Source organism: Carassius gibelio, chromosome A9, assembly GCF_023724105.1.
Source record: "Carassius gibelio isolate Cgi1373 ecotype wild population from Czech Republic chromosome A9, carGib1.2-hapl.c, whole genome shotgun sequence".
NCBI lineage: Eukaryota > Metazoa > Chordata > Actinopteri > Cypriniformes > Cyprinidae > Carassius > Carassius gibelio.
Window position 1 is genome coordinate 20,610,141 of NC_068379.1, and position 25,559 is coordinate 20,635,699.

The 25,559-nt window shown below is 38.3% G+C and overlaps 2 protein-coding genes across 8 annotated transcripts; both read left to right on the forward strand.

Moving 5' to 3' along the window:
• Positions 1-2,469: 2,469 nt before the first annotated feature.
• cfap97d2 (CFAP97 domain containing 2) lies at positions 2,470-4,232 on the forward strand. The gene is made up of 5 exons (XM_052607167.1): positions 2,470-2,655; positions 2,949-3,029; positions 3,158-3,276; positions 3,350-3,530; positions 3,738-4,232. Exons 1-5 carry the CDS (start codon positions 2,560-2,562, stop codon positions 3,903-3,905), a joined length of 645 nt encoding a protein of 214 aa, XP_052463127.1. The 5' UTR covers positions 2,470-2,559; the 3' UTR covers positions 3,906-4,232.
• Positions 4,233-4,436: 204 nt separating this feature from the next.
• Positions 4,437-25,507, forward strand: LOC128019917 (1-phosphatidylinositol 3-phosphate 5-kinase). Of its 7 annotated transcripts, none has more exons than XM_052606268.1 (42): positions 4,437-4,597; positions 6,707-6,897; positions 8,089-8,136; positions 8,312-8,470; positions 9,791-9,900; positions 10,149-10,320; positions 11,247-11,454; positions 12,778-12,861; positions 12,963-13,101; positions 13,174-13,331; positions 13,427-13,538; positions 14,381-14,528; positions 14,614-14,832; positions 15,880-15,942; positions 16,505-16,634; positions 16,824-17,004; positions 17,086-17,160; positions 17,239-17,346; positions 17,423-17,563; positions 17,738-17,864; positions 18,082-19,322; positions 19,590-19,690; positions 19,830-19,901; positions 20,059-20,230; positions 20,336-20,514; positions 20,803-20,916; positions 21,009-21,117; positions 21,203-21,357; positions 21,445-21,541; positions 21,649-21,709; positions 21,792-21,932; positions 22,022-22,142; positions 22,230-22,325; positions 22,631-22,714; positions 22,801-22,895; positions 23,002-23,061; positions 23,267-23,443; positions 24,080-24,183; positions 24,280-24,408; positions 24,551-24,812; positions 24,894-24,968; positions 25,062-25,507. In XM_052606268.1, the coding sequence occupies exons 2-42, from the start codon at positions 6,717-6,719 to the stop codon at positions 25,175-25,177; spliced, it is 6,324 nt and encodes a 2,107-aa protein (XP_052462228.1). In that variant the 5' UTR covers positions 4,437-4,597; positions 6,707-6,716; the 3' UTR covers positions 25,178-25,507. The 7 variants fall into 7 exon arrangements, with proteins under 7 accessions (XP_052462228.1, XP_052462232.1, XP_052462231.1 ...); XM_052606272.1 differs by having other exon boundaries at positions 14,614-14,781; XM_052606266.1 differs by lacking the exon at positions 4,437-4,597 and adding an exon at positions 12,574-12,600 and having other exon boundaries at positions 6,690-6,897.
• Positions 25,508-25,559: the final 52 nt, after the last annotated feature.

Below are 25,559 nucleotides of genomic sequence, written 5' to 3' on the forward strand. Positions count from 1 at the left end.
TCTATTATTAACCAGGCAAATTTGAATGATACAAAGGTAAATAAAATAATGTATAAAAATATATTAAAAAATAAATAAATAGGCAGTATTGCCTTAACATGGACTTGAAATGTTGCTCTGGAAATTTAAAGGAGTTCTCATTCATAAATCATGTAAACATTAGCTTACATTTCTTTCAGATTTTCCTCCTAAAATTCCCTACAAGAAACAATAGACACAAATGATTCCATTTCTGATATACAGTATAAGTAGAGAGATAAAAAAAATTATGTGGATCATAGACAATTTGGTCTTTGAATGATTACTTTGGTATATAATTTGGTTCTTTTTACCAATAAGAAAAAACCTAGCCATGCACAGAATAGTGTAGAATACACAAGCTGCAGAACGACACACCTGCAACCTCCCACAACATCTTGTGGAGGTGAGTTCTGCACTGGAAAGCAGCAATTATATTTTCCTTTGCATATTTTCCAAAATCTTGATCAAACTTGTTACAGAAAAAGGCTATTTGTTACTGTCTGATCAATCGTACACACTAGGCAATTATTAGAGAATCATAAATGCCTCAGCTTCGGGGTTAACTAATCATATTTTGCTTCTTTCTGTCCTGTATGTCTCTCATTTGTCTATATATTTATTTATTTTTTACTCATCACAATACCGATTACTGGAATCTGGAAAAAAAAACAGGACAGAAATCTATCAAAATGTGACATGAAATGTGTTTTTTGTTCAACATGCAGTAATGCAGTAAAATGAAAGCACAAGACGTCTGTTTGTATTATTCAAAAAGAGTAAGAAAGGGAAAGATTGACGACTGTCAAATGTTACAATCCTGTTTTATCAAGTTGCATCAAGTCGGTGTGATGTTCTTTCTTCAATGGAACAGGAAAAAACCATAAAAGTACTTGCTCATTTAACTTCTAACTGTATAACTACATTACAGTGTGCCTTTTTTTCACAAATTTTTTTAACAAAGGAACAATGTAAAGATTACTCACACCATTTCCTTTGAAGAAAGTCAATCATACAGATTTGAAACAACAGAAGTAAATCACTATAGAATTTTCTCTTCTGAATCAACTCCTCCTTTAAAAAAGGCAAACAGAATGAGCGCTATCAGGAGCGTGCGTCACTGTCTCCTGAGGGTTTCACCATCTTGTAATCCTGCTCGCAGCAGTCTGGACAGCTTCATTACTCACCTAAGCTACAAATTAGACACGTAAGATTTTATTGCCTATCATTAAATCATGAAGCCATTTTCAAGGCAATAAACTCCGACCTCAGTGGAGAACAAGTGACTGATATTAAAGTAAGTTATCATATAGTAAGAAACCAACCAAACCAATGCAGTGAGGCGACTCTGCAAGTCATTCATTTTCATTAAGAAGTGTCACAGAAGTCCTGTGCATTTTTATCAGATAACTAATGCTTAAACTGTGAATTTTATATTACAAACACACAGATAATTATGCTATGAAACTTTACAGCTCTAAAATCCATTTCAGTTCTTTCCTCAAGCATCTCGACTCCTGTTTAAATGCAAGTGATGCAATCTTCACACCATCAAACCCTGTATGTTAACCACTCTCTCAATATTGTAGCAGTTCATAAACCTTCACAAATATGACATTTCTGAAGAAAAGGCCATGAGATAACTGCTATTTAAATCAAAAATCAAGAGAATAATTTGCACTTCCTTAATCATTATATGAACATAATCACTGCTGCTTGAAGTGACGAATGGAGTTCAGTTCAGAAGAGGTTATGTTTACATGAACCACACCGGTACAACAGAGTCATCTAAGTAACTAAGCAACTGTAGTCAAGTTTTAAACTCTTCTGTTATAAAGCCATTATGTTAACTTCTCTAAGCAAAATGCTAATATGCTTGCTCTTTAAACAACTGTACAACTATAAGATAAACAATCCAGCCAAAAATAAATGACAGAATTCACGATATTCAAATTCATTAATGCTTAATGACCACTAATACATGAACTAATCTACTTACATATGCTGTTTTTTTATGTCATTTCTTGGAGGATGAAGTCACTCACATAACATTAGTCTTTGCTAGCATATGAGATCTGTGCCACCTCTTAAAAGGTTACACATAAGATTAAAAGGTTGCTTAAATTCTGTTGGGATCACACACACCATATATTAGAGGTCTTGCAGCGTTTGCATGCTGCTGTGCTAAAACAACAGAGCCATCCAGGACACAGAATATTCATATCGGACAAGGACAGTATGTAGGCCAGCCTCTAAATGGGTGAGGTGCCCTCTCGGTGGAGCTGCTGTGTTTAACTTAGGAAAGTTTTGACAGCAGGAAAATGATTGGCAAACGCATTTAGGAAAATAAACATTCATCAGACTGAATGAATGGGTCCCGTTTACAGTGCCTGTTTCATAAAAGTAGACCAGCTACACTTTCTTTTTGAATGGCTGCCATGGCAACAACCACATGACTTGCTCAAAACTCAAACTGAACTCCTGTCTCTGTTCACTGTGGCTTTTGGTGCAGGTGGATTCAGGCTATAGCGAAGCAAAGTAATGCAACATCAAGCTTACCAACCCGTTTTGCCCTGTGTTAATAAATATCTGCAATACAGATGGGACAAAAACTGCTATGAGATGCACAGGAGCAAGGTAAAATGACAAATGGCTGGTTTATCTAGGACATGGTACAATATTAATATGCTTTTGGTTATTCAGTGGTAGGCTATTATTTAAGATTTAATGGAGTACCATGTGGATACCGTGGCACCCTTTTTGTGAGGAATATGACCTATTTGGCAAAAATTCCTTATGAGAGTATATCAAGTGCTTCTATGTATATAGTGTTATAGATTATTTGGTATTAAAATATGTTTGTTTGGAAATGACTATGATAAAAACAAAAACTACAGCATAAACTGTTATCATATGCGTAATATTTCAAGGTTAAATCCGCAAAGCCAACCATCAACACAACTCCACCGAAAACCTATAACCATCTTCTTGTCAAGCTGAAGAAAAGACAGGTAGGAAAGCTAAACGACCACCAGAGGGCGACATTTACACCGCTTCATCCTCAAAAGGAAAGCTTAGGAAATGTCTGCATATCAATTTTGTTAGTAAACCAATCATTCTCTCGTCTTATCATAACCAGCTTGAAGAAGAACGGGTTTCGAGAATCAGAAGGGAAAATCACATGCTCCTAGATAAAATGTCCCATATAACGCACACCGGCGGAGGAGTTGACTGTAGAAATGACTATATTAAAAAAAGGTAATATATACATATTACATATGAAATATTATTTAATAATATCATACAGATTGCACTTCATTTTCTGTTTCAGCCTTGGCTCAGAAAAAAGACAGCTGGAGCTGCTTCACATCACTAAAGAGAATCGGGGTCTCCTTCAGCGTTTGTCCACCTGCGGGCCCCGTTACAGCGTTCAGGCGTGGCACGAGCAGTGGCTCCATAACCTCCAGCTCAGGGAGACTATAGGGAGATATCCACGTCTGCACACAGCACAGGTCATTACTAAATATTACTATTACAAATCTGACTAAAATGTGCAGTAGAGCAGATATTTCCCATTTTGTCCAGTTTTACGTCAGCATACTTAATAATTTGATGCAATTTTTAATCTATGCATTTACTTATTTATGCATTCTGTATTTGTACATAATGCATAATTATGCATAGTCTGACTTGGGTCTTTTCATATTCTGTGTTAATAGGGATACTCCTTGCCACCAATTTCAGCAGACAGACTTGGGAAGGTAGAGAACAAGAAAACTGCTAGAAATAAGCATGAAGGGCCTGCTGACACGAGGAATGAGAGGAAGGAATGTGATGAAAAGACAAAATCTGAACACAAAGTTACTTCATCTGAAGATGAATACTAGTTCATGGAAGACAGGGTGTAAATATTAAAAATTAAATAAATAGTTTTCTATGTGTCTAGAAAAGTAGAAATATTCCTGTCAAATTAAGTGAAAAATAAGTAGCCCACATAAAAGATTAATGATGGATCATAACCGCTAGGGGTCAATGTACAGTCAATGTTCTGAACACGTACAGCTAATTTAATCTTTTTGCTGTTTTTGTTTTCTTTTATTTCGCATTAGCTCTCTTCTTTGTTTTTGTTTTCTATTTCGTGTTGTATTGTAATTTCGTTAACTTCATGAAATATAAACATCCCATGTTAAATAAAAGCATTAAACCAATAACATATAACGAGATATGACCATATGATTCCTTTAAATTAATTAATGAAACACCTATTTTATCTACACATACGTCTTTCATAATAAAAATAGTTTATAAACTCTAAAACTGTAGATGAAAAAATACTATAATGCATATGATAAATAATATTTTAAAATGACCAGTTTTTATCGATTAGCTATGCCTAACTTTACGATCACGACAAGTGCTCACACTGCTCGAACTCTCTGTAATCGACTAAAAAGCTCTGATCAAGTCGCCTAACATCACAAGGGTGGAATTACTGAAAATGTCTCTGGATTAAATGCATTAATGTTTAGTGACATCTCTAAAGAGCTGACATAGACATGGTGTAAAAAAGGCGGTAGAGGTACGTCTAACATTTATGCTATCCTGTGATGATATATGTACGAGTTCATCAGACAGCTAGTTTTGCTAACTTTACTGTGGCCTTTGATGGATGAAACAGGAAATTTGACGTTGTTAAAGAAAACTATCGTGTGTGTCTGTTAAATATATATTGTAAGATATCCGTAAGCAAAACTGATCTAATGATAAGTCTAGCAGATTAAACTGATGAGTTACTCTCAGATAAAAACAGCCTCTACAGCATCTGCTTAATAGTGACACAGCACTGTGTTTATATAGATTAATTTTCTCTGTTTCATTCTATTATGTGTTAGTATAATCGCTAATGGGCATTTTGCAATACGCTAAAATTATGTTATCCAGTTCACATGTGATTTGTTTTGAATTCACTAAAACAATAACACAATAGCGCTCTTTTATGCCGTTTTTGTAATAGCACTGCGCATTTATAGTTAACAGTCGTAATATTAGCTGTACATGTAACGTTATATGATTAAAAAATATATAATAAACGCCAGCGGAATGCGAATTGACATGTCCTACTATGGCGAAGGCTTGACTGCTGGACGTTAAGATATCAGGAAGTATTGAGAATAGTCTTACCTGATTGGGTGAAAGACACACGTTGGTATGTTGGCGCTCATCACGTGGCCAGTTAACGAAACCAACGAAGACGAAGGTATGGCTTATGAATATTAACAGCGTTAGTTGATTGGACGCTCTTACCGGTAACGTCAGAACAGACTTATTAATATTCATGAGGAAGCTTTCGCCAAGTTCGCCATAGTACAGTTCTCTAGCAATCATATGACTTGTTGCAACTCGTGTTCGTGTTTTGTAATTTTCCGGCTTTTGTGTAATTTTCTGTTCCTGTGTCTGAAATGAGTGGATAATAAATGCTGTAGTGATTGGTATCACTTTCTCAGCTGACTTGCCTACAAAGACCAGGGTCCTGTACCATGAAGCCTGGTCAGCAGGTAAGTTTCAGTTTAGTTTGCACCAATCCTGGGTTTAAGGTACTATGAAAGTGGCTTGGCTTTTAGTGGTCTTCATCACCGTGACCAATTGATTTGACCAATCAGCTTCAAGCAAAGTGACACATGTCTGGCGCAATAAAGCCACTCCCCCAGTATCTCTTCCTACAAATCAAAGGACTCTACATAGTAAATTATTTTTAAAGATAAAATTGTTTTTTAAAATTATTTTATATGGTTTATTTAATTATTATAACCAAGCTAGCTTAGTTTAATAGTAATTAAATTACTTTTATTTTAAATGAATATAAACATAGATAATATGTGATATAAATACGTTTTAGAATCAATATCTTTAAACTCATATTAGTGTTTTTATACCTATAAATATGATCAACTCTATAAACTAACTTTACAACTTTTATTTGCACTAGGGCAAGATGTTTTCTTCAGGTTTCCCTCTTTCATGGAAAGATTGTTTCATCTCATGTAAATGTGTTTAAATTCTTCATATTATTTAATCTTTGGTAGTGAATTGCAATTGCAATGACACTCTCTTGAGAAGTGAATCACAGTTTCAAGGCATGTGATTGGCTGTTCATCACTGATGCTCCTGCTCCATTAACTCAGGATCAAGCCTAAGTTGACAGAGGAAGTTGATGACCAGCTTCATGGTACAACTAAACCAGATTGGAGTGGTTTGGTTTTGTCAACTTGAAACTAATCTCGAATTCTGAATTTGTTCAACTACTTCATTGTACTACAAGCCCCAGGACACTGAGTAATCATTTCATAAATATTACCGGTAGTTGACAGAATGATCTGTCCTTGTGATCCTTTTTTTTTTTTTTTTTTTTGGTCAAGTTTCGTTTTGTAGTCAGCAAATCTGTGTGATCACATGTCTTCATTCATAGTGTTTTTAGTGAGGTCCACATTATATAGCTCATGACTGACTTCTCCATTAACTTAGTGCTTTAGAGTTACTGTGACAAGTTTTATTTAGACATTACTGAGACATTGTTTATTTACACACTAGACATCTACACACTAAGAGTACCAACCCAGTGTTTATATAGTTTTCAAATTCAATAACACATATATTATTGTATTTGAAATTAGTTTGGATTGTCCCTCAGGGGCAGTGACATGGCTGCCGAAGATAAGGCTTCCTCCTCGTCCTCTGCGATGGACTGGAGCTCCGAGCAGCCACTCTCACCCACCAGTCCGTCCCATCTAACGCACTTCAAACCCCTGACCCCCGAGCAGGAGGAACCGCCCCTGCGCTCCGCCTACAGCTCCTTTGTCAGTCTGTTCCGCTTCAGTAAAGGTGAAACAGAATGTTTTTCACACCATTATGCCTTAATCAACATCTGCACATGCATTTCCATTTTTCTATTTTCATTTCACCAATCATAAGGTTGGTTTCAAAGGTTCACTGTTTGTTTTCTGCCATTAAAACAAACTGTGTTTTCTGCCATCTGATTCATGGATATCATCCTACATGAAACTGTCCTTTTTAATGGGTTGATAAAACTTGAAATTGAATGCATAGTACTCTGTATTCCTTTTTGACTGCTTGGTTGCACATTTAAAGCATAAACATTTTTAGCATTTTAATAACTTTTATTAAAAGCACAAGGTTTTATATATATATATATATATATATATATATATATATATATATATATTAGTATTCATTTTGGTTTTAGTGAATGTGCTTTAGGGAATCGATTGAACAGTCAGTGAAATTGAATAAATGTAATGTCATGTGACATTGATCAAAATATGATCACATATTGGGATCACATGGGACACAGCGCCTATTCTGTGTGCTCTCATGTGGACTTTTTTAACCCATAGTTTTTTTGTTTTGTTTTTTCTTGTCCCTGTTTATAATATTAATAGAAAATTCCTGCTGGAAGTGTTGCAGTACAGGAGTAAAATGGACAGTTTAATATGAAATTATAAGATGGTATCACTTTCTCAGCTGACTCGCCTACAAAGACCAGGGTCCTGTACCATGAAGCCTGGTCAAACAGAGCTTTGAGAAATAATATTGAGGTGCACTCTGTCCAGTCAGCACATAAGAGTTTTACTCAGAACTGCTCATAGGGCTAAAAGGAATAGACGATCTCTATAAAATTAATAGTTCACTCTAAATTAAGGGGTAAGTAACTTACTGTGAGGAACTGATGTGCCCTAAGAACACTTTAGAGAAGTAAAACTCCTACTGCATGTGCACTTAATTACGAAAAGGAAATCTAGTGGATTTAACAAAATATCAACATTTGTATTTGTGTTGGACATTTGGTGAATTGTGTTTAGGTAATTTATTTGATCAGGTATCAGAAGCTGAAGAAATACTCTGACAGAGAAGTGTCTGGAATTCTAATTTATTTTCTTTGAAAATACTTGATGTATTGATTTATAGTTAATCAGTATAATAATCCATTAAAATTTTACATTCAAAGTACATTTAAAGTGATCAGCTCTTATCTTTCCCTTTCATTCCTTTTAGAAAAAACGGGTGCAAACATTGCACCAGCAAAAAAACTTGGTAAACTTGGTAAGTCTAGATTTTGTACGAAAATACAAGTATAGGAAAAAATGATTTCAGGAAAGAAGAAATGTCAACACAATGCAAAACAAACAGTTTCTTTAAATCAGCCAATCACCACGAAATTAGAAGTCTTCTACCTTTTGACTGAGACAGAGCTTGTTTGTTGCTCTCAATTGTTCAGAGGATGGACGGCCTCCTTCAGTGATGGAGAAAAGTCAGTCGGCTTCATCATCACCACAAGGGACGCGACGCAACTGGTCCAGCCCCTCCAATTCTATACATGGCTCCGAAACCCACAGGAAACATTCTGAACTTTTCAGAAGAACCTCCACTGCTTCAGGTACAAAAACACAAGATTACATATACTTGTGCAACTGTACACATTTCTTTTTTTGTTTTGTTTTTTCAGCTGTCCACAGTAATTGTCCAGGTTTTTACATTTTTGTTACATTGCACCTTTTGTTTTTGAGGTGAAATACGACCCAGACATGTATTCTTCAATAGAAGACAATGTAAAAATCATTAGTTTTTCTGTAGACAAAACCATTGTTCTGGATTCCTGGAAACATGCTCTTTTTAGAGATAGAAAGTTCAATCCTATCAGTGGTTTCTTGGATTGATGACTAGACACTGCAGCGTGGTTCTCACATGGTTTTACAGTGAAGATAACAGTGATTCAAAGGCTAGACTCTGCCCTCATATGATCCATTCCACTCTCAGGAGGGCCACCAGACATTTACTATTAAGGAAAATTAAGGCAACGATTCAGGAAGTCCATGGAACTGTAAACCTGGAAAACTACATTCTGGAGTTATGACTATAATTTGAGTGGTAAACAAGTATTGTGAACCATCACTTTTTATTTGGAGGTTGCAAGATGATTAGAAGCTGAATATTTTGTGAGTGCTGAACTATTTTGAAGATAAAATATATATGATGTACAGAAATCTTTTAGGCTAAAGTTCCTGTATGTTCTTTTTTTTTTGTTCACAGTGGACTGGGAAGGTGAGGATTCTTGATTTTATTTCATATGCACAAAGTCAGTTTCATATAAATTCTGCTTCATTCATCAACACTGAGTTGAGTTATGTGTGAACTGCAAAAATAAGCAATTTTCTTTATCAGTATTTTGTATTGTTTCTTGAGAAACCAATATACTAAGACTTGTTTTAAGAGCATGTATCTTTAATTTTAGTAGGTACATTTTCCTTAACACACCGCCAAATAGCTTTATCTTATTTTAAACATAAACACCCACCACCCCAAAAAAATTATTCTCAGGTGTGTGTTGTTTATATAAGGGTGTTTATATATGTTTACTGGGAAAACATACAGAAATACTGGTTAAGAAAGGAAATTTTGCAGCATATAGTTTTAAATGAATCACATTTGTTTCATGTGAAAGGATGTCAAATGTTGTGAGCTGAACATTTTGGTTATGAGCTTTAGTTGAGTAATTTAACATGCTTCATATTCCCCAAAATCCTCGCTGACATATGGCGGCTGACATAAGCAATCATTGACAGGATATTTGACTGCAGGCTTTGTTTTTGAATGGGCATGTGTGCCATGCATTTTCACCTGTATATTGTACTTTAGAGTAGATTTAACATGTTGTTTTGTACTTGACTGTTGCTTTTTTGTTTTATTGCATTCATAGAGGGTCGACGGAAATCAGAAGCACCTCTAGGCAGCCACGATCCCCGATCAGCTGTCCAGCTGCGCACAGCCCTCAAGAGACTCAAGGAGATCATGGAAGGGAAAAGTCAGGTATTGATTTCCAGGGAACTAGTCCACAGTTTAAATTTGTTTCTGTATTTTTAAGACTTTTTAAGATATATATACGACATGGGGCATGTTCGAGTATATTTTGCATTCTATATAGATGACTCTAAGCTTATAGACAAAAGTGCCAATCCACCTTCTCCAGAATTTCGTAAAAGTTAGTTTTTTATTAGTTTTTTATTTTTTTATTGCAGGTGGATGTAAGTGATATTAATCGTGTTTTTATGTTCCAGGACAGTGATCTGAAACAGTACTGGATGCCGGACAGCCAGTGTAAAGAGTGCTATGACTGCAACGAGAAATTCACAACCTTTCGACGCCGTCACCATTGTCGACTCTGCGGTCAAATTTTTTGCAGCCGATGCTGCAACCAGGAAATTCCTGGCAAGTTCATGGGTTATACGGGTGAGTGTTATTGTGGTGTTCACGCTGGCTTGTGGACGTAGCCTCTTTGAAGAGGCTTTCGACAAGAAGATGAGCAACTATGTCAAATTAAGAGTAAGACTACCCTTTAGCATGCTGCGTGTGCTTGCGGTGGTTTGACTTTTTGGGGTTTTGATTTCAATGGTTGTAGAGTGACTTTTGAACTTTGTGGACTTACTTTGATTTTTAAAAAAGGTAAGAATTTGTGTTTGTGCACTTTGACTTCTAGGAGGAACGATTCTTTGAAACTTTGGTTATTCTTATATTCATGTTGGTTTTGGAACAACACACATTTAGCTGTAGTCAGGGAGCGCTAGTTTAGTGGTCCTATTCTAAGGGGGAAATCATAAAAAGTTTCAGATAATAATTTTTTGATGCAAAACGCATTTTTATGGCTGTCGAAAGTCCGTTAGAAATTAATTAATTAATATTTAAGCAAATTACCATGTTAAATACCGTATTTTTCAGACTATAAGTCGCATCAGTCCAAAAATACGTCATGACGAGGAAAAAAACATATATAAGTCGCACTGGACTATAAGTCGCATTTATTTAGAACCAAGAACCAAGAGAAAACATTACCATCTACAGCCGCGAGAGGGCACCTGACTATAAGTCGCAGGACCAGCCAAACTATGAAAAAAAGTGAGACTTATAGTCCGGAAAATACTGTAATTGTTGTTTAAATTAAACGCTCTCAAACAGATTTACTACATTTTAATTTAATGTTCTTATTTCATTCTAATGTCCGCTTTAGTTTTTAAAATAAATAAATAAAACCGAATCTGGGTTGAATTTGAAAGATTGGTTGAAAAACACACAGCTTTTTTATAAAAACTGAAATGGCTAATCTTGGTGGTCTAATTTCTCGAATCTTGTCTCTTTTGGCTTTTTCCCTCATACCGCAGGTGATTTACGGGCTTGTACGTACTGTCGCAAGATAGCATTGAGCTACGCTCACTCAGCTGACTCGAGCTCCATCGGAGAAGATCTCAGCGCCCTGTCAGACTCGCCCTGCTCAGTGTGTGTCCTGGAGCCCACCGAACCGCGCACACCTGTGGGGGGCCGCAAAGCCAGCCGGAACATCTTCCTGGAAGAGGACCTGGCCTGGCAAAGGTAAGAAAACAGAATCAGAAAAGGGCCGAGGCATAAGGACATATCACTATCTATTCCAGTGGTTCCTGCTCACTTTACCTTATCCCTCTGGTGTTTCTCTGCTCTGCTTTCACTCTGCTTTCTTACCATAATCATTGCTCTTGCTGTTTATCTCTTTCACTTGAGGATCATGGAAGGATTGGCTCTCCCAGGTCGAGCTAGTTAAGTAGCTACCTGATGATTTATGATTTTTCTTCCGTTCATCATATAAAGCACAGACAAATTTGTAGTTAACAAATAGCATGGGATGTAGAAAGAAAAGTGTACAATTTAGATGCTGTTTCTTAGTTTATTATATCCATAAAAATATTTTGCGATTAAAATTGAAAAAAAAAATCTGATGAAATCTCTCAAAAAGATGTTTGGGGTTTTATTTCACCCCAAAAAAAATCATACATTTGTAAAATGTTACTTCTTGAGAAAAAAGCTAAAAAATTAAACTGTTTAATGCTTTATGCAGGGATCACCAAACTCGGTCCTGCAAAGTTAAGCTGCAACCCTATTAAAACACACCTGAACATGCTAATCAAGCTCCTACTAAGTATACTTGAAACTTCCAGGACTGTGTTTGGACACCTCTGGCTTAATGCATGGAAGTAATGTTATAAAACAATGCAATAAAACTCAATTTCCTAAGAAGTTCTGTTTTCTTTATGCAGAATGTTTTTTTGTTTTTTGTTTTTTTTTGAGTCAAATATGACCTGGACATGTTTTCATCTTGCTAGCATCGTGGACTGGAAGACAGTATTTAGACAGGGTGGACACAAGTCCACAAATATTGTAGTCACACTTCCATGCTGTGTGTGTTTTTATTGTACTGTAGTCAGTATTTACTCTTTTATGAATCATTATTGCCACTAAGCTTTTTAATCTGACAGTAAATCATTCCAATTCATTTTTGCATTCAGAAGGTAATTTCCCCCTTGACATACTAAATTACTAGAAACAGTCAGAGGACTATTGTGATGCAAATTAACTTCAACTCTTTCTGCTTGCCTATTTTCAATCAGCTGGCTCCTGCTCGTGTGTTGTGAGTCTGTCTCAATGCTCATCTTTTCTCCTTTCTCTCTCTATGCATAGAAAAAATTCCATTGGGATGAGGAAGAAGTGAGTTTTAGTGTTACTTTTGTTTTGCATGACCTCCTAGTGAAGACATGCTGCTCTTAAGTGTGACTCTGTTTCATGCATAGCTTGAGTGTCTTTATTTATGTAGTATTTCAAAGGGAAATGGTTAAGCGGTTGCTGAGGTTCATTTGTATGTGTGTGTATGTGTAATTACTCTAGTCATCAGGAATCTCAGAACAGTGCTCTCAGTGCCAGACTTACAGCAGTCCAGGATGATATGGGCAAGTCACCAGCCAGAAAGAGGTGTTTACCATGTATTCTGGTCAAAGATTTTCTTGTTCAATCCTGTGCTTATTTTTTTAAGACTATTAATACAATATTTACCATTTATTGTATGTGTTAAGGTCAGCTAGTGTGACCAACCTGTCCTTGGACCGTTCTGGCTCATCCATGGTTCCTGCTTACGAGAGTTCAGTTAGCCCACAGAACAGCCGAGCCGTATCCAAGACTGACCACAGCGAAGAGGAGAGAAAGATCTTGCTGGTACAAACTGTCTTTAACAGGTTCCTCCTCAACTTTCGAGTTGTAAATTATAACAGCTGATTATTTTTGTAGGATTCTTCTCAACTTAAAGATCTATGGAAGAAGATTTGCCACAACAGTACAGGAATGGAGTTCCAGGACCATCGGTACTGGCTGCGTACTTACCCCAACTGCATTGTGGGTAAAGAGTTAGTCAACTGGCTCTTACGAAATGGCACTATTTCAACTAGGTAAGAACCAATAAAACTGGTTTTGAGAGGGTGTTTTTGTTTGGTCAGATGCTTGTATGCATTTTAAGTGTTTAATTTTTTCCTGATATTTCCAGGGCCCAGGCCATAGCTATTGGACAGGCTTTGGTAGACGGCCGCTGGCTTGACTGCGTTACCCATCATGATCAGATCTTCCGTGATGAGTATGCCTTATATCGCCCCCTCCAGGTGAGAAGAAATATTCCGGGCAGGTTTATATTTGGACAGTTGTTTAACCCTTGTGCGTCTTTTTTCTTTTTCTTTTTCTTTTTTTATCATTTTCTTCATTTTGGCTTTGTTAAAGGGATAGTTCACCCAAAAATGTAAATGTTGTCATCCTTTACTCTCCCAAACCTGTGTGAGACAATAAAAGAAGATATTCTGAAGAATGTGGGTTTCCAAACAGTTGACGGTAGCTATTGACTACCATAGCATTTTTTCCAACATTTTCAGAAAATAGTTACACTTAAGACCTGAAGAACATAGTTGCTCTCATTCAAAGCAATGAAAAAAGGCCAAATGAACTGTAATCGGTGTTGGTGTATTGATATGTATGTCAGTGTGGTTTGCATGTGTGTACTGAGAAATGTGTGAATGTGAATGTTTTTGCTAATGATTGACATATCCAAGATTGTAATAGACAAGCAATTATAGATAATCTGCTTATCATTTTTTCTAAGTATTAACTAGCTTTTATAAAGGGCTAAAATCCCGAAAATAAATGCATTTTTTGTAGTTTCAAATTGATTGATCTGACCATATGACCATATTTTTCTTACACAGACTTTTTTTTTTTACTTTTTTTAAATTTATGCATAAGGATTACTGTGCCAGTTGTCTTTGTCAAATCTAATACTCGGTTTATATTGAAATTGCATGACTAATAATGTAGCTGGGCATTACATGCCAACTGAAAACACTATTTTTGTAATTCTGATTGGGCTTGTGTATTGTTAAGAGCATTATACAAAAAAACTAATTGGTTTGATTTTATCTGTTAATATGTTAGTAATGCGTTTGTTGAATTTCAGAACACAGAGTTCTCAGAAACCCCTTCTCCAGACAGCGACAGTGTGAATTCCCTGGAGGGACACTCCGAACCTTCATGGTTTAAAGACATAAAGTTTGATGACAGTGACACTGAGCAGCAGGCTGATGAAAATGAATATGTCACACCGAGTAAGTATCCCATGATTGTTAACTTCCTATATCAGTCGGTATGTATTTACCTCACCAGCTTGCTGGGCCTCTCACAATTTTCCAGATTCGGCCAGCCCCAGCAATAGAACTTCTGTCAGCAGTTTCCACTCTACAGTGGACAGTGACTCAGCTGCCTCCATCAACATAAACGTTGAGCAGGACAATGTCAATTTTCACATCAAGAAGCAGGCCAAGTACCCACATGTGCCTCCTTACCCAGCCGAGCAAAAAAGTATGGAGCCCCATGACCCATTCACCCCAGAAAACGACATCCATGCACCAAGTGAGGAGAGGCGGAGAGGCCCATTGGCCATCTTTGTATGCCTCTGTCTGCTTCAAAAGCAGCACTAACTCTAAACCCTAGTGAGCTGCATCACTATATACTGCACATAGGCAGCTACCTTGTGAGGCCTACAGCTTACATGCTAAGAAATCCCAATGATGACCTATTAAAGCTGCAGCAACTTCACATTCAAGGTCAAAGAGTGGATTTAAAATGCTGACAGTAAAATTGTGCAAAAAGCACAAACAATTTAAGTTATGAACAATTTAATTGTGCCTTAGGGGGCAAAATAAAGAATGTAAATAATAAAGAAAATGCATAAGGACCTCTTTATTAAGCACAAAAATAAAATGCCTTTATTATTAATTCATTTTAATTGTTTTTAAATAAATTGTAACTCTGAATAAAAACAAAATCCCCATAGATTTTCATAATGCATTCTGGGATTGCTTTATGCTCGATGAATGCATGTCCCACTGCCTTAGACTGAAGCTAAAATGAGGCATCTTTAGAGACAGCCCAATTTTACATCAGAAGCAGGGTGGTGATGTGTGTAAATCCTATCTACTGTAGGTAAGCAGCTCACTAGGGTTTGTAGCAAAACCGATGTCTTGCTGAACTGAGACTCACCATTTAATACTAGTCTGACCCTCCAAACTATAATTAACAGTTGACAGCCCTAACTATAGCATATAGTATAGGACGAATGAGTTTTTCCTTCATAGTTTCACATGATTTCCTTTCCCAGTACAGCATTTCATATTAATACATTTACAGCTTGTCATACTCCCTCAAAAGCATGACTTGATTCTACGTAGCGCGTGCCTCCGTTACAAAGCAGTAATACTGTTGGAAGTTAATTTATTGTACTAGACTGGTGCATGGTTTTATGACAACTTTTACTCTAATTAACATTTACTTTAATTACATGTTAAATCTATATAATTCAGTGTCCTCTGATGTCTACACATGACTGTTCTGTCTCACATGCTCTCTCTCTCTCTCTCTCTCTCTCTCTCTCTCTCTCTCTCTCTCTCTCCATGTCAGTGGAAGTCCTGCTCTCTGAAGACGGAGGTCAGCAAATATCCATCAGTGATGCCTTTATTAAAGGTAACTGTTTTTCACATCCTTTACCGTAGTTTAAACTTAATACTTCCATTCAAATGTTCTGATTCGCTAAGACATATATGGTTTTGTAGTTAAAAGGATAGAATGGACAAAAGAACTTAAGGTGGTAACCGATTATAAACGAGTATTATGAAAAGATAAATCTGAAACCATTTGATCATAAGGCCTGTCAGAAATTCCCTACAAGCAAATCACACATATGGGACAGAAAGCATGGCATGAAACTTCATCCAAATTTTTTTCATAAACTGAATGCAAAGCTGTCATAACTGCATTTTTAGGATTTTTCAATGAACAGAGAGTTTGAAGAACAGCATTAAATAGTCATTTGTTAACATAAATGTCTTTACCTTGATCCTCTTTTGTCAATTGCTTTGGATAAAAGTGTCTGCTAAACGCATAAATGTAAATGTACTGAATTTGGTTTTTGGTCAATTGAATGCATCCTTGGTGAGTAAAAATTACAGTCTCTTGAAAAAAATCTAAATGGTGGAGTGTCCATGAATTATTGTCTCACCTATGCTAATGGGGTTTTCCTCTGTAGAGTCTCTGTTTAACCGGAGAGTTGAGGAGAAAGCTAAAGAGATGCTCGTCACACCTCTCGGCTGGCATCACAGCTCTCTGGACCAGCTGCGGGAAGAGAACGGGGAAAAAAAAGCAATGGAGCGTTTACTGTAAGACTTCAGAGGATTGTTGTTTTTAATGCATAAGATGTTGTTTTAAGGTTGGTTACTGGCATTAATTTACAATTAGGAGCAAAATTTAAAAACATTTTTTTTTCACAAGCATCACGTATAAATCACATGATTTATGAGTTTAGGGACTTCTGGATGTGCACATCATGATGAATGCTTCCTCTTCAGATCTGCTAATCACAGTCACATGATGGCGCTGCTGCAGCAGCTGCTGTACAGCGAATCACTGTCTCTCTCCTGGCGTGACATCATTGTACCTGTGGTGAGGCAAGTTGTGCAGACGGTGCGACCGGATGTACGCAACTGCGATGATGACATGGATATTCGTCAGTTTGTACATATCAAGAAGGTGAAGAACAAAAATGGACGGAAAATCAACTAATCTAGTTTGCTTGACAAATATATCTAATATGTGATTTTTTTTTTGTAGATTCCAGGAGGGAAGAAGTTTGACTCTGCTGTAGTAAACGGCTTCGTTTGCACAAAGAATATTGCACACAAAAAGGTTTGTATTGATTGAACATTATGCCACAGAGATGGTCGTGTAATATTTGTGCTAAAAGTGCCTGGGCTTTCTCAACAGATGAACCCTTACATCAAAAACCCCAAGATCCTTCTCCTCAAATGCTCCATTGAGTATCTGTACAGAGAAGAGACCAAGTTCACTTGCATTGACCCAATTGTGTTACAGGTAAGGTATGATACTTATCTCCAGCAATACGCTGAAAGCACGTGCAATAATTTAATTTGCAATTTGCTCGTTCCAGGAGCATGAGTTTCTGAAGAACTATGTTCAGAGGATTGCTGACGTCCGACCGAACCTGGTGCTGGTGGAGAAGACTGTGTCCCGTATCGCTCAGGACATGCTGCTGGAACACGGCATTAGCCTTGTGATTAATGTCAAACCTGTTAGTACCTTCTTTAAAGCAGTCTACATATTATTTGTCTCTTTAAAAATGTACTCCACATAGTTGACCATTGATAATGCCCTAATCAGAGAGGACATGGCAAATGGGTTTTTATGGGTTATTTTGGTCTGGCTGGTGAATGTTTCAATTAATATCTCTCTTTTATCACCACAGCAAGTCCTGGACCATGTGAGTCGATTGACTCAAGGAGATTTAGTCATTTCAATGGATCAGCTTCTTACAAAACCTCGTTTGGGTACCTGCCATAAATTTTACCTGCATTCCTACCAGCTTCCAAATGGTGAGTCTCCATTTCTATTATTTCTGATGTATGTCAGGTTTTACTAACTTTTCATTTTAATTTAATCAATACCATATCATTATTAATTTATCAGTATCTGATGATATTATGTAACTGTGCATGCTCATTTCCCCTATTTTTAGATTTTGATTTTGCCATCATGAAGTTAACTGTTATTGTTCATTTAAAAAAATCTTTGTAAAATTCACTTTCACAGATGAAATGAAGACCCTTATGTTTTTTGATGGCTGTCCTCCTCAGCTGGGCTGCACCATCACACTCCGTGGTGCTTCAGAGTATGAGCTGGCACGTGTGAAAGAGATCATCATTTTCATGGTGTGTGTGGCTTACCACTCACAGCTGGAGATCTCTTTCCTCATGGATGAGTTTGCTATGCCTCCTAGCCTGCCTCAGAGTTCCTCTTTCCCATGTCTGCTGGAAAGCACCACTTTGGAGGAAGAGGAGGAAACCGGTGGGGAATGGGAGAGCCGAGATAATGATGGTTCTACACTGGGGGATGAGAACCTCACACTCCTTCCAGAAGGAGACTTTGAGCCAGGGCTACAGGAGGTCATCAAAGCCCACAGTAGAGTGCCTTCCATCTCTGAATCTTCTCATAAAGATGGAGAAAGCCCCAGAAAAAATATAAATGCCTCAGTTGCTTCCTTCTCTGGAGGAGAGGAAGAGGTTATAAAGACCTCCACCCCTCTTTCATCCTTCACTTCAAGTCTTCCCCAGCCGGTGTCACCACCTTTCCTTATTTCAGAGCTGAAAGAGACATCACAGGAAGTGATTAAAGGCTCGGGTGAGGAGGAGAAGAATAAAGAACTAGAGGAGATGGTCCATCAGGACAGCACAAGCTCTGAGACCTCCCTCCCACCAGCCCGGCTCTTCAGGGACCCTTTACAGGATGACACCGGCCTGTTTGTCGCCGAACATGTAGCTTCTTCAGATGACCGCCTTAAATCCATCTCAGCTTTGTTTAAACAGGAGCTTAAAGACATTATCCTCTGCATTTCACCGTTTACTACCTTCCGGGAGCCGTTCCTGCTCACGGCTGATGGACTGCATTGTCCTAGCCGGGATTATTTCCCAGAACAGGTTTACCTCTCTCCTCTTTTGGACAAGGACTCGAAAGAGCTGGACGGACGCCGCAAGAGGCAGCTGCTGAAAGAGTCCGGCCCGAGTTCTGGCAGCCTGACCAACGGTACTGTGTCGCACCAACGGACCATCCAGATTTCGTCCTGTCACAAACTCACAGGTGCCCGTATAGTAGAGCAGCTAGGCAGTAGTCAGGAGCTGGCACGCATGCTGGCTGACTATCGTGCCCAGGGAGGGCGCATTCGGCAAAGGGAGGGAATGCAGTTTTGTGAAGCTCCACCCACAAAGACGCCAATAAAGTCAGACAGTGAAGAAGATAAAGGGGTAGGACTCAATGAAATGACCTGGGCTACTAAGGTGAGGGTTTCTTCTCTGCTAGTATGTTTTATTCTGTTACTTTATTCCACATTCTGGACAGTGAGGCACTTTCAATGTTTAGTGTGCACAACAGGGTCTGAAACTTTTAAAAATTAGTTTTTGGTCAGTGAAAGAACCTTATGAAATCCGTCAAACTGATAATTTATGAGCTGTATGATCTTTTCAGTTTATGAAGGCAGCTGTTTTTGCAACTTTTTTCCAAAACTTTAAATGCAGTATCCTGATTATTTGTTTGTTCTGTTTCAGTTGGACTGTTTAAATCCAATCAACCATCAGAGGCTCTGTGTGCTGTTCAGTAGCTCATCGGCACAATCTAATAATGCCCCAAACCCCTGCGTCAGTCCATGGTAAACTCGGAGTACACTTGCATTGTCGTATTCATTTAAGATGTATTAACAGTAACATGACTAAGTGTGTTACTGACTATTTTCTGGATATGCAAACAGGGAGGTCTAGGTTTTTATTGCATCTGCTATGTAATTACAGGATTGTAACAATGGAGTTTTATGGAAAGAATGACTTGACTCTTGGCGTATTTCTGGAGAGATACTGTTTCAGGTAATGTATTAAACCACACAACTATTTTTGTTTCCTTTTTACCTGGAAATTGTGCATCACATGTTTGTCACAGTACCAAAATTTCAGGAGTCAATGCAAGTGAATCATAGTGTATTTGTAGTTTACTTTGATTTTGTTTTATATGGGTGTGATTCAGACCCTCTTACCAGTGCCCCAGCATGTACTGTGAGACCCCCATGGTTCACCACATCCGGCGCTTTGTCCACGGTAACGGCTGTGTCCAGATTGTTCTGAAAGAGCTGGATTCGCCTGTACCTGGATATCAGCACACAATCCTCAACTACTCCTGGTGCCGTGTGTGTAAACAGGTAACACATGGGAGCATTCGGATTATAAAAAATTTGAAAATCGAACCAATGTACGATATTATGTCCTATAGTATTACTCATGAATTTCTACCGATTTTGTTTCAGGTGACTCCTGTAGTCCCTTTGTCTAATGACTCCTGGTCCATGTCCTTCGCCAAGTATCTAGAGCTCCGTTTCTATGGTAACCAGTACACCCGTCGGGCCAATGCCGAGCCTTGTGGCCACTCCATCCATAAAGATTATCATCAGTACTTCTCCTACAACCAGATGGTGGCTTCGTTCAGGTGTGCATCTTCACAACATAGATCTCTTTATATCTGAATATGTTAGGGGTTGCACAGACTAGTCGACTTTAATGCTAGTCACTTGTGCTATTGAGGGCACAACAGAATGAGAAATCTTCGAGATCCACATTGACATGCATATTCTTTAAGCGCTCCACAAGATGTGTGATTATAAGACACAAGACGTACAAATCTGAACCCCTTGTTCAACCCCTAGAATATGACTACCTTAGTGCATTTTTATAAACTGTTAATCCAAATGTATTCATGCCCTTCTGTCATCTGTAGCTACATCTCAGTGAGGCTATTCGAGATCTGTCTGCCTCCTCCAAAAATCATCATCAGGAGCCAGGGTCCCTCTAAAGCCAACTTGCAGCAGGATCTCAAAGACTTCTCCCATAAGTAAGATTCCCTACTGAACTTCTCTTGCCCAGCCTCATAAACCTCCTCCAGATATCAGCTCAATTCATTCATGAATTCTCTAACATTTGTAGGGTGGCTCAGGTATATCTGGCCATAGATGACCGTCTCACCTCCTTAAAAACTGACACCTTCAGCAAGACTAGAGAAGAAAAAATGGAGGACATGTTTGCACAGAAAGACGTAAGTTTCCTTTCAGGACTTTACTTGTGTAAATACAATTTTTATACAATGCTAAGTTAGTTTAAAGAACATTTTTCTGTCTAAGATGGAGGAATCCGAGCTTCGTGGCTGGATAGAAAAGCTACAAGTGCGTCTGCAGACCAGCGCGATGGACTCGCCACAACAACTACAGGCTGTTCTGGAGTCAGTGGTGGTCAAGAAGCAGGGTTTGTGTGAGACCTTGCAGTCCTGGAACAACAGGTGAGGACTGTATTCACAGGGCCATAGAGACTGAAACTAAACATCTGCCACCAGAACAGTAGAACTTTTATTTTATCTCGTCTCCAGACTTCAGGACTTGTTCCAGCAAGAAAAAGGCAGGAAGCGTCTGTCTGTTCCTCCCAGCCCTGGCAGACACAGGCAATCTACATTAGATGAGAGCAAGGTCAGTCAGTCATTTAGCAAATCCCTAAATAGTTTGCCCTAAGTAGTTAGCCACCTCCTGGACTTCAAATAAATCTTTTCCATTTCCATTTTGTTTTTGATTGATAGACTAGTGCCTTGGAGACCTCTCCTCGTAACCCATCCCCTGTGGTCCCAAATGGAGAGAAAGGTGAGTTCATCTGCCTTTTATTCCTCTTGGAAAAATAGCTCTTGATTGTTGCACGTGGTCAATTCACAGCCTTTTCTCACAGAGGACCGTCACCTCAACACTTTTCCGTCAAGTTCAGGGTCTTCATCATTACTTCAGTTACCGTCTCCGGGTGAACAAGCTCCAGATGTCATCACGAGCGGACCATCTTTTCCTGATCTGGACTCTGTCAGCATCCCCGAGGGTAAACGTACTTCGGACACTTCCTTGTGATTGAGATCCCACATGACCACTCCACCTGACTTTCATCTCTCTGCTTCTTCTACTGTTTAGACATGTTCGAGGGGCACTTACTTGGTTCCAATGACAGTCAAGTAAAGGAAAAGTCCACCATGAAAACCATCCTGGCCAACCTGTTACCAGGCAACAGCTACAATCCCATCCCGTTACCTTTGTAAAGCTGTTATGATATTATGAGTATGAAACCAATGCTTTTCTTTCTTGAGCTGATAAAGGTCTTTTTAATTTCTTGGTTTGTTAGTGACCCAGACAAGCACTATTTGATGTATGAGCACGAGAGAGTTCCTATAGCTGTGTGTGAGAGAGAGCCCAGCTCCATCATTGCCTTTGCACTCAGGTACACAGCTTTCTGCACATGTATAACTAAAAAGTAGATATGGGTATTTTCTTTTTGATACATTACACTGAAATGTCTTAAAGGGCTTTATTTTTATAGTTATATTTTTTGGTAGTTTATTTAAATTGTTGTTCAATCAGAGGAAACATCATTTCAACTAAACAGCCATTTTTGCAAATTAGATTCAGTGAATCAGCATTATGAACGATTCACTGAAGCGGACAGTGAGATTTCTGTGAACGAATCAAACTTCTCAGCAATATCTGCATTTTAAATAAGACACTCTTACTCTTTCCATCATCCAGCTGTAAAGAGTATAAAACTGCCCTCGAAGAGCTTACAAAGACAACAGCAAAGACTGGAGCTGATGACATATCTCAGGCCACTAGGTGCATCATACACTCCTCCTCTGCTGTATTTTCTCTGTGTATATTAGTAAAACAAAAGCTGACTTCCTCTTTTTTGCCATCTATAGTTCCGGAGAAAGTAGAGCGAAGAACAGCCCGGCCAAACCTAGTGAAAGCATCACGTCACAGTTGAGCCGCAGCAGCGTTGATGCTGACCCACTCAGTAAACCTAGCTACAGTTTACCACTTACAAACACCATTTATATTTTGCTCTGGCTGATATGGAATCACTTATGGGACTAAATGTTATATGGTATATTTTTTTGCAGAGGAGCTTGAAAGTGGAGACAAACAAAAGAAGCAGACAGGAAACCCACACATTGAGCTGCGTAAGTATCAGGTTCAAATAGCTGACTGAAACATTCATTATACTTAGGTAAATATGTTGACCCTCTGACATTAAGTAATTGTGGGTCACAGCTAACCTCTTTTATTAAATTTGTAAATATATTTTAGAAATAAATTAGCTATTTAATGATAACAGTAATAATAATAATAGGTATACATAAAATAAAAATCATATTTATAATGCAGAGTTCTCCGACGCAAATGCCAAGTTTTACTGCCGGATTTACTACGCGGAGGAGTTCCATAAAATGCGGGAAGAGATAATGGAGAGCTCGGAGGATGATTTTGTGCGATCGCTCTCCCACTGTGTCAACTGGCAGGCTCGTGGCGGGAAGTCTGGTGCAGTTTTCTATGCCACTGAAGGTGCGACCTAATCTAAGATCCTTCAATGCAGATAATCATTCATGAACCCCCCCCCATCCCCCCACCACCACCAATTAAAGGGTTAGTTCATCCAAAAATGAAAATTATGTCAATAACTTCTTACCCTCATGTCGTTCCAAACCCGTAAGACCACCGTTCATCTTCAAAGGGTCAGTCAGAATTTGTTGAAACATCGAAAATACAGTTTGGTCCAAAAATAAAGTCGTCATTTTTTGTTATTTTTGGACCAAAATGTGTTTTCTAACACTAGAATTTAGATTACTATTAGAATTTTCTAATTCTAACTGACCCTTTGATGTCACATGGACTACATTTAAGGATGTTTTCATTACCTTTCTGGACATGGACAGTAGACTGTACACACATTTTCAGTGGAGGGACAGAAAGCTCTCAGACTTCATCTAAAATATCTTAAACTGTGTTCCGAAGATGAACGGAGGTCTTACGGGTTTGGAGCGTTTTAGGCTTGTTTTAGGTTTGGTGCGATATAAGGGTGAGTATGACATAATATTCATTTTTGGATGAACTAACCCTTTAAGGTTGTTTTTTTTTTTTATTATGTGAAGACTTTTAAGTCATTGGATGTGTTTTGCTAAACTTGCTGTTTCTCCTTAGATGACCGGTTTATTCTAAAGCAGATGCCCAGATTAGAGGTCCAGTCCTTCTTAGACTTTGCACCCCACTACTTCACTTACATCACAGGAGCAGTTCAGCAAAAAGTAAGGAAATGCACACATCCCAGTGATGTCTGAAGCAGCGTTTTTTGGCCTGTTTTAGGTTTTCCTCTCAAAACTGTTCTTGCATCTATTTAACAGCGACCCACCGCACTTGCTAAGATTCTGGGAGTGTTCCGTATCGGCTACAAGAACTCCCAGAACAACACAGAAAAGAAACTGGACCTGTTGGTGATGGAAAACCTTTTCTATGGGCGAAAGATGGCACAGGTACATTGATTGAGACTTTAAATTTGCAACTTGTATATTTCTGATAACTGATTTGAAGTTGTACTGTGACAAAAAATATTTCAGTTTGGGTCTTTTAATGTTCACATTCTTTTACGTGGTCCTGTTACCTGTGTTTGTGCAGCTGTTTGACCTGAAGGGATCCCTGAGAAACAGGAACGTGAAGACTGAACTTGGAAAGGAGAGCTGTGAGGTGGTGCTCCTGGATGAGAACCTCCTCAAACTGGTGCATGACAATCCTCTTTATATTCGCTCACACTGCAAGGCCATTCTGCGTGCTGCCATCCTCAGTGACGCCCACTTCCTGTCCAGCCACCTCATCATTGACTATTCCCTGTTGGTGGGCCGTGACGATGCCACGAAGGAGCTAGTGGTGGGCATCATAGGTCAGAAAATCTTCTCTGTTATTTTAAAATCAATATTGGATTTTTCTTTAAGTGTTTGTTAAAACTCTCCTATATTTGAAGATTACATCCGGACTTTCACATGGGATAAAAAGCTGGAGATGGTGGTCAAATCTACTGGGATTCTCGGAGGCCAAGGTACAGTTATACTCTCCTAAAACATACATAGCCATGGTATTCTCAGAAACTGAAACTCTTACCTTTTATTTTAAACCCATGTTTCATCACCAGGTAAAATGCCCACGGTGGTGTCACCAGAGCTGTATCGAGCACGTTTCTGTGAAGCCATGGACAAATATTTCCTCATGGTCCCTGATCACTGGACAGGTCTTGGGCTCAACTGCTGATGGACAAAAAGGGAACATTATAGCTGGAAAGGGATATGCTGCTCTCTCATGTACTTTGCGGTGATTTTAGACCAAAGTGAACCCTGTATTATCTGCAGTGGTGTCTGAAGCTGGGTGAAACTGAACCCTTCTTTCTATGCTTTGAGCACAAATCGACCAAATCACATGTGCCAAGATCCAGTTCCAGAAGATCCACTGAAATGAAACGGCTGAACTTTTTGAACCCTGTTAAGCTGTAGTGTTTGTTTATAACCTATTAACTGTGGAAGGTGTAAAAGTTTATAAATGTACAGAGATATTGAATTAAAGATTATTCATACTGGTAAAAAGTGTCTTATGATATTTAACTTTATTGTCTGATCAGTTATGCATTATAGTATTG